Source organism: Aptenodytes forsteri, unplaced genomic scaffold (assembly GCF_000699145.1).
Source record: "Aptenodytes forsteri isolate BGI_AS27 unplaced genomic scaffold, ASM69914v1 Scaffold236, whole genome shotgun sequence".
Taxonomy (NCBI): domain Eukaryota; kingdom Metazoa; phylum Chordata; class Aves; order Sphenisciformes; family Spheniscidae; genus Aptenodytes; species Aptenodytes forsteri.
In genome coordinates, this window is record NW_008794456.1 from 3236923 (window position 1) to 3246160 (window position 9238).

The 9238-nt window shown below is 57.2% G+C and overlaps 1 protein-coding gene across 1 annotated transcript in view; it reads left to right on the forward strand.

Moving 5' to 3' along the window:
• MAVS (mitochondrial antiviral signaling protein) overlaps window positions 1–4003 on the forward strand; it is an 8826-nt gene extending 4823 nt beyond the window's left edge. Inside the window, exons 4-7 of the mRNA XM_019474970.1 lie at window positions 398–578; window positions 623–1018; window positions 2004–2155; window positions 2680–4003. Of these exons, the coding sequence (XP_019330515.1) occupies window positions 398–578; window positions 623–1018; window positions 2004–2155; window positions 2680–3351 (1401 nt within the window). The 3' untranslated portion in view covers window positions 3352–4003. The remainder of the gene's footprint in view (window positions 1–397; window positions 579–622; window positions 1019–2003; window positions 2156–2679) is intronic.
• Window positions 4004–9238: the final 5235 nt, after the last annotated feature.

Here is a 9238-nt window from a genome sequence, read left to right on the forward strand (position 1 = left end):
TTCTCCAGGCTAAACAACCCCAGTTCCCTCAGCCGCTCCTCAGAAGACTTGTTCTCCAGACCCCTCACCAGCCTCGTTGCCCTTCTCTGGACACGCTCCAGCACCTCGACGTCCTTCTTGTAGTGTGAGGGGCCAAACTGAACACAGTATTCGAGGTGCGGCCTTACCAGTGCTGGTAAGGCTCCACCAGCCTTCTCCAGGCTCTGGGCATCTATTGCTGGCCCTGGCTTCAAACTGGTGGGAGTGGGACGGATTGAGGTTCCCCTCCCCCGGCATCTGTAGTTTAAAGCCCTCTTCACCAGCTTGGCAAGCCTGTGACTGAAGATGCTCTTCCCCTCCTCTGACAGATGGACCCCGTCAGCCCCCAGTAGATTTAACATGGCTCATTTCCTTCCAGCTCCCCAAAAACCTCCTGGAGCAAGAGAGTCCCCAGCTGCCTCCACCTGGGAGCGGGGTCCATGATGGAGTAAGCGATGGGCACAGCAGAGAGGGGCATCCTCTGCACCCCATCGAGGCCGCACCGGTGGCAGCGGGGACCCCCGGGGCAGCCAGCGTCTGTAGTCCTAGTCCTCAGACTGCTCCTGGCTGTGTCACTGGTGCCCACGTGAAACAGCAAACAGCAGCCGGGACTGGCTGAGCCGCCAGCAGCACCCGGTGTGTGTGGACAACGGGTGTTTCGGGAACGCCAACCACCTGCACCGCGGCGCGCCGGGCTTGGGTCTGGGCAGGTCTCTTCTGCTGAGGGATGCGGGCTCTGCTCGCAGCCCCAAGCAGCCCAGGAACGAGCCTGAAGAGGACTTCTACGTCTCCACTGAGTCGCCCCTGAGGCTGGAGGCCGCTCGCAGCGGGGGGCCGCAGCCCCCAGACTCGCAGCCAAAACAAAAGGCTGTGCCTGGCTCCGAGCGCAGCGAGCCCCCGGGCAGCTTTGTGGATGTGCGCAGCCCCCTCCTCATACAGCAGCAGTTCGATGTGGAGCAGAAGCAGGTCGGGATGCTGCGAGAGCACGGAGGAGATGGAGGTGGGTTTCCTTCCCGGCAGTTCCGTGTAGCCGCCATGCTGATGGGGAGCAGGGTTGAAGGTGCTGCCGGATGCCCGTCCTGCTTGATGGTGAGGATGGAGAGTGACAGAGAAGGTGCAGGTGTGGGGTAGGGCCCCGCCGGGAGGCCATGGGGACCCTCCCAAAGAACGGTGGTAGCTGTGGCTGTTTCTACAGGACAGCCCAAGGTTGCGTCTGCCTTCGTGGCCCATGAGCGCTCATGGAGGTGTAGAGAACAGCTCTCTGTGCTGTTGTCGCGCATCTCCCCTCCCGTCTCCTGGGCCGCAGTGACCTCCTCCAGGAAGGGAGCAAGGTTGGGTTGTGCAGAAATCCAGCCTGGCTGCTTGTTTTCCCTCCGGTTGTTGTTGCAGTTGTTGCTTGCTGTATTTTGGCACAACGTCCCGACCAGGACTTGGCAGAGGCACTTGCTTCATTTCCAATGTAAAACGCCCCGGTTGAATGTCTGCGCCCCCGTTTTAGCACCCGGGGGCCACCCCGCTCTCGAAGGGCCACCCCTCTCGAAGAGAGGAACAGATTTGGGGTGCTGGCTTGGCTGGTGCAGTCTGGTTTACCTGCACCTACCGGGAGAGCTCGGGTGCCACGGCAGAGCCAGGGCCACACGGGCAGCACCCAGCAGCGCTGGGTCCTGCTCCCTGTGCGACCCCCTCAGCTCTGGGAGTATCCTGTTGCAGCGTCCTTGAGGAAGAGCAAAACTCTCTCGAAGAGAGGAACAGATTTGGGGTGCTGGCTTGGCTGGTGCAGTCTGGTTTACCTGCACCTACCGGGAGAGCTCGGGTGCCACGGCAGAGCCAGGGCCACACGGGCAGCACCCAGCAGCGCTGGGTCCTGCTCCCTGTGCGACCCCCTCAGCTCTGGGAGTATCCTGTTGCAGCGTCCTTGAGGAAGAGCAAAACTCACCTTTTAGGTCTCCTGATTAACACAATTCGTTTTGTTTTCTCCCCGACAGACACCTGGATGGAAACAACTACCCTGGTCCCAGAAGCGCCCAGAGACGCTTCCCCATCCTGCGACACCTCCATGAAGCCTCCTGTACAAGAGAAAGAACTGCCCGCGGGGGAGGCGGCCAGCAGCACCCCCTCCATGCCGATGAAGGAAAAAGTAGGTGACCTTTCCTGTTGCCACTTGCATTTCATTCAGCTCCTTGCAAACCTCCCCTGGTCGGGAGATTTTCTTCTGCAGTGTAAGCTTTTGAGCTGGTGGTGAGTTTAGTCGGGGCTTTTTTTCCCCACTGCGTTCATGTCCCCATCCAGACGCTGTATTTTGGAGCATGGGAGAAGGGAGCCAAGGTTTGTTGGGCTTTGACTCCTTATTTCCCCCCCTTGACTTGCCAGTCAGTCTCCTGGCTTCCAGGTGCCTGTTTCCACCCCTCTCTTCACTGCTTGTCTCCCCCTCCTTCCTTCCTGTATCTCCCCCGAATCCCAAAGGCTGCCCGGAGCCCCAACACCTCCCTGCCCCGCTCAGGCTCTCGGCCCTGGGAGCTACCTGTGACCCAGCCTCGCCGTTAGTGGCTGGAGATGTGGTGGTTGAGCGCTGAAGTGGGCTCGTCGCGCGACGTGGGTGCCCGAGGCCAGGCCAAATGGGTCCTCCCCATGGCACCCAGCCCCTCTCGTTGTCTCCCAAAGGTGCTGCCGGCCTCGGTGGACCCTCCCCCGCTTGTTGCAGGAAGCTTTGAAGGCACTTCTGGGAGGAAGGCCTCCCGGGTGAGCTCTGCCACGAGCATCTGGATGCCTTGCAGCAACACGGAGAGGGATGTGGAGCTCAGCAAGCCGGGCGTCCTCTTCCCCATGGCTGAGGAGAGCCCAGAGGCGGCCAGCAGATGCCCGAGCTCTCGGGGGCCCAGCGGCCCCTATTCAGGGGCGTCCGATAGCCTCACCTTCAGCAGCGACCCACTCATGGTGAGCACGGATAGCTCGAGCTCAGGAGAAGCGCTCTCCGGAGTCTCCTTGGGATGCCCAGCTCCAGCGGCTCGTGAAGACCCTGGGGGAAAGGAGGCTGCTGGAGCAAGCAGAGACTCGCGTCTGCCTCCGAGCTGGGACAGCACCTCCCTGGGCACCCACGAGGTCCCCAGCACCCAGCTCGGGGCAGGCAGCGACCTCCAAGACAGAGCCGGTCCCTTTGGAAACTCTCCCGTTTTTAACTCTAGCGGGGGCCAAGGCACTGCGACCAGCTCGTCTCAGGCCAAAGTCCCCCCAGGGGACAGCAACGGACCGTCCCTGCCGTACATCATTCCAGCTGTGGGCATCGCTCTGATTTCAGCTGTGGCGTTCCTGGTGTACGCTCGATTGCAGAAATAGCGCTGGAGTGGATGGGATGCCACGACCGTCACTCGGCCTGGGCGATTCCTCTTCATAGCAGGAATTTGGCCAACGCGTTGGAAGCCTGAAGAGCAGCGGGGGGGACGGTAGGGGTGTTGTTAAATCTCTTTCTGGAAGGTTTTGCCGGAAGAGGCCTTGGTTGCGTGATGCTGTTGGGTTTGGGTCTGTTTTCCCCCATTTCCCAACCATCTTCTTGTCTGTAGCCTTCTCCTTTTACACCCGTAGAGAGGGTCTCATTCAGGGAGTGAGTCAAAAAAGAAAGTCCTCATGGCTATTATCCACATCTCCCTTGTTTGGTCCCAGGAGGCCCCAGGGAAACATGTCCTGGTGGTCCAAAGGGTGAGCCCCCGCGTCCCTCCGGGCAGTGCAGCGAGGAGAGGTTTTGCAGACATCCTGTAAAAGTGGAGCCGATTTTGTTGGCTCTGCTCATCTTGGCTTGAAAACGTGCCCGAAGGTCTGTGCAGCAGCCTCCACCAGGTGCCTCATGTTGAATTTGCCTTACTGGGTGTCTCTGGCTCTGCTGCCGGGACCTTGGCTCGTCTCTGCTCCTCCTTTCCCCCCGGTGCTGGGTGCGCGGGCAGGACCCCAGTGCACCGAGGCAGGCTGCCTTCTGCTTATTCGTGACGAGAGAGGCCCCTGTGATGAGGGTGCACCGAGGCAGGCTGCCTTCTGCTCATTCGTGACGAGAGAGGCCCCTGTGATGAGAACGCGCCAGGCCAGACCGTGTGCAAGCCTTCCCCTCTCCCGGGAGCTGTCGTCCTGCTTCGGTGCTTTGCTTTGGAGCATCCTCCCCTGGTCCTGAGGATTAGGGATGGGCTCTGGGATCGCTTCATGCAGCACTGACACCCTGGGGATGAAGCTGAGGGTCAGGAAAGAGCCACATCTAACCAGCTTTCTCGAGGATCAACCTCATTTCACCCCCCTCCAGCCAGGGAAAAGGGGATTATGCTTTAAGAGGAACATTTCAGACAGTGCCAGCATTAAGTGGACTTGGTCCCACACAGGATTGTTGGGCGTCTTTGATCTTTAGGCTGTATTTTTAGAGCCTGGCTGGGAGGGTGGATGTAGTTCTCGCCTTTCCCGATACCTGGTGCTATGAGATAGGAATATAGGAAATGTGTGTCCAGGCTGGGACACAAATAGGATCGACTGCGCGCTGCAGGGAGGCCATGCCCAGTGGTTGAGATGCTCTGGGTTATCTTGAAGGTCCCATTTAAAATTGCAGTCCCTAACTTCCCTGCTGTCCCCAGGGATCAGCTTGGAACGCGAGGGGATTGGGCTGCAAGATTTCTTAAGATAAAATCCTCAAACCCATATAAATACCCCCAGCTTCCCCCTGCCCAGGGCAGCTTTCGGGGGCAGAAGCAGCCCCGCTCAGTCGCTGTTGGCACACATTTCTAGCTCTAGGCAGAGTTTAGTGATCACCAGCCCTGCTGCCCACCTCTTCTGTCGCTGCGGCTGCAGGTTGTTCGCCATCTCATCTACTCCCTCCCAAAAGCACAGGGGCACAAGAGTAACGAAACTACTTTGTTGTCGTTAGAGGGTTATTGTAGCTAGAGGATTTCTTCTTTTTTTTAAGCTCTAAAGACGCCAGCGCAGACTTTCGGGTGTTCCCACCCTCCCATGATTTACTGGCGAGCAACAGGGGAGCTGTGGCAGGAGGCAGGACTGGGCCTGTTTTGTTTGGTGATCAGGTGGTGGATTTGCACAGCAGAAGGCTCGTGCCACGGGCTGGCACGGTTTGAATCCGGCGAGTCCGCAAGGATGCCGTGGGCTTTAAACCATCGCAGCGGCCTGGTGCTGACGGCCGGGCTGCACTCCTAATCCAGGCTGTCGCTTCTTCCCTGCTTTACTGTGTCCGGGAACTTACTCCTCCTGGATTCCTGCCGTTCGGCACAGCTTCCCGAAATTCCCTTCCTGCTGGCAGGGGAGCAGGAGGGAGATGAGCTCCCCAGCGGCTGGCGTGCCCGGAGCTCGGCCTGTGGTGGGAAGGGTCCATCAGCCCTGCGACGGGGCGAAAGGCTGCTCCTGCCCCCTAACACTTTTCCTTTGCCCCAAAATGCGAGAAGTGCCTCCTTTAAACGATAAGGACAATAAATATAAGCAATAGTGAGGTGTTGATTTTGATCTGACAGGGCTGCTCTCCGGGTGAACTGGAGATGTTCATCGCTCGCTCAGTGCCCGGCGCTTTCTCCGTCAGGGGAAGGGACAGCGCTTTTCGTTACACTTGATCTCCTCTGCTGGGAGAGGGAACGTGGGCGCTGTGCACCCCATTTGAAGTTAACACAGTGACTTGTCCAAAACCTCCCCGCAAGCAGGGAGAAGAACCCGGGATTCCCCATCAGCAGTCCCCAGTAAACTGGGTTTTTTCCTCAGCTTTCGTAATTTTGTCAGTGAGGGCTTTGTAGAGACCCGTCGCCTCCCCATGAAAGCTGCAGCTTTCGGCCCTGAGAATTGCTCTTTATTTGCAGTGGGTAGGGAAATCTCCCCAAATCCTTTCGCCTTGTTAAAAGGCTCGTGTTTACTACTGAATATTGCACCGACATAAAGCAGAACACGTATTGTAAAGCAGAGTACGTGAGTCTGCATAACCGCGCTGCAGAATCCATCCCAAAATTCAACCCATTAAAGAGAGGGGGCGCGTGCCTTCTCCACACGCTTTCTGCGTGATTCGGAGGAAGTCTGTGAGATCCCAAACCAGCAGCATCCGTACCAAGGCCCTCTTCTCTGATGCTTTACTTGCCTGCAAAATTCTCTGCGTGTTTTCCCAGTGGCTTGTATGCTTTGCCTTTTCACGTCAAATCGCTCTTGTGAAACAGCTGGTTTATCACCAGTTCAGGCTCGATAAAAGCACGCCTTCAGTTTTCTGCTGTGAGGTGCCGGTATTTTCACAGCTGTAACGTAGCACTTTAAAAGCGTAATCAGCAGGTGAACCTGCAGGAGGGAACCGCGTCCCTGCACATCTTTTTAAAAAAAGAAAAGCCTTTTACTAACTGTGTAATAAAATCGTTTCCCACTTCACACTCAACTTGTGAGGTTGCCGTGTGTGTTTGTAAGATGAGGGGGACGGATCTCAGCTTTTGAAGGCTCTGCGGAGCAAGGAAAGTCTTCACGTAGAAGTTGGCTGGAGAATTAAATCACCTAACTTAGCTGCTCAGGGAGTGGAGGCTGCAAAGAAGGATCCCAACAGCCCTCCTCTGCTTTTTTTCGGGGAGGGTTGCTGCAGTTCATGCACCTTGGTTTTCCCATTTGAGAAGACAGGTGCTTTTAGGGAAGGCTCTTTGCACAACTTCTGCCATACGCAATTTCAAGCGACTCCGTCCGGGGGAGTCGGAGCGTTTCCCTTGCTGTGGAGCTGCGTTTGGATTTCTCGGAGAACGCCTGCCTGCGTGTCGAGGAGTGTCTGCCGGGAATTCGGCTTCCTCGCCTCTTCCTCCTCCTCAGCCTGCCTCTGGGCAGCCAGTTCTGGTAAGACCCTTCCTTTGATTTTAGGAGTTGCGAGTTGGGCACGTTGGGGTGACACCTCCTGTTCCAGCATCCCAGAGGCTAGAGGTGACCTCCCGGGGTTTGGGGGTAGGTTCAGACAGTGCTAAGAACCACCGAAGCTGCGGTCCTCTGGTGAAGGGGGCAGGTAAACCCCTCTCTGCTGCTCACAGCGACGTCTGGATCTGTGCCGGGGTCTTGAGGAGCGGGAGGTTTATGAAACCGTTGCCAGAGGGAATGCTTTGAAGGGCACTACTGGCAGTGCCACAGCGAGACTGAGGCCATCAGTCCATATCAGGAGGAGGGGACAGTTTCCAGACCTCGTTCAGAGCAAGCACAGATCCTGGTCTAGAGGATGCCCACCACGGCAGGTCATAGGAAGCCCAGAGGACAGGTTCAGGATCTACACGGGCAGGGTGGTTCTCGATGCAGCGTTCGGAGCAAGCACAGGTCCTGGTCTAGAGGATGCCCACCACAGCAGGTCATAGGAAGCCCAGAGGGCAGGTTCAGGATGAACACGGGCAGGGTGGTTCTCGATGCAGCGTACAGCTGAGCTGCGGAAGCCGTCTCCTCAGGACGTTGCGTTTGCCAAAGAGGAACTGGACAAGTTCTGGGAGGAGAAATGCACCAAAGGCTTTTAAAGGAGAGGTCTGAGTTGCAAACTGTTGCAAGCTAGAAGAGTGTTTGGGAGAAACAGGGCCATAGGCAGCTGTGGCTGAGCAGTGGCAGGCTGGGAGGGAAGGGACTGGATGTAACCGGGCGGACACCGTGACAGTACGCACCGAGCCCAGCACACTGCTCACGCTTCTTCCTCCGTGGTCCAGATTGCCTGGTTGAATCAGATCCCGGGATCCTGCACAGAAAAGGGAGCTGGGCCACCTTTGCCACCCTGGCTTCAGCTCTGGTGTACAGGCAGCAGCGGTGGTTGCTCCCTCGTCTGCTGAACGGCTTTGGGCTTGGCCTGACCTGCAGAAAAGAGATACCAACGTCACCAGGACTGCCGCTGTGCCCGGCTCCGCCTCACGCACCGCCGCAGTGCCCGGCTCCGGCTCACCGCTCGCTGGCGAGGGAGCCCTGGGGGTGAGCTGGCCTGCGGCGTACGCCTTTTGGGGACAAGTAGGAAGCTTTCGAGCAGCGTGATGGAAACAGCTCCTTTCAGTAGCATTACGTGCCCTCTCCACGCCGCCTTTGACAGGAGGGGCTCCCAAGGGCCCTGCTGTGTATTCACAGCTGAGGCATCCCACTAACTCTCCTCGCTTTCTGCTTTCCCAGCTAGAGCTCTTGACTTACAGCCCAGGTATATGAAACACAGCCAGGGCTCGGTACTGACAATACCCTGGGCTTCGGGCAGCGAAGCTCAGCGAGTTAGTTTTTTAACAAAATGAAGGCACTGCTTTTATAAAGAAGGGTGGTTTTTTTTTTTATTCAGAGACGTTGTGCTTTATCTCGTACTGACACCAACCTCATTTACGTGCTTCCCGCATTTGCCCAACAGGATATTAAAATTATACAAACTGAATTTGACCGGTCTCTTTGCCCTTTTTTCACCACAGCAACCAGAATTCAGCAAATTCTCACTGAAATTATTACACCTTTTTTGAGCGTCAGTTGCTTATCCCTTTGGTATCGAATTAATGCCTGAGGATCGCGTTGAGCTGAGATTAACGCGGTGGAGGCGAAGAGCACCGTGGGTCACTGGGTTGCAGTTACACGCTTGGCCGTGCTCTAGGTTTGTCAGGCATCGATCAACATTCCACCTGGGAACCTCCGTCATGTTACAAGGGGAGCTGTTACGGCATAATATAGCCTGGGGGTCTGTTCTCCTCTTGAATGTCGTCCTGGTGATCGTTGCTTGCACCCCTCTTTATGGTGGCCGCAATTTTTCTGGTGCCTGGATGGCTGCTGCGGTAGTTGTTAGCTCAGCATTGATCAGCGTAGGGTCAGAGTTTAAAGAACAGGATGCACCAGCACTTAAACTACGTTGTGATTCATAGGGGAGCTGAGGATTGGGTCTGACTGTATCCGGAATCCTTGACCTTTGTTTGTTTTCTGTCCCTCCTCCTAAACCTCCTGCCTTCGTTCCCGTTTCCTTGTGCCCGTCCTTTCTACGGAGCTCGCAGGATGGCTGGAGAACGCGAGTGTTTTCACCTGCCCTCGCTGGGCGAGGAGGTTTGGATCCCGCTTGATGGCTGAGGCCTCGTGAAGGGGCGCGGGGCTCCTTGCCGCTCTCCGCCCGTCTCTTCCTCTTGCAAGCTCTCCTGTGCGGGGCCGCCGCCGGCCGGCTGCCCTCCGGCACGGGCTGAGCTCTGGTTGAGCTCAGAAACGCCTGGTTCTGCTGCGCTTGGCGTTCGTGCCGCTGGCCCGGGGAGGCAGACGACACGAC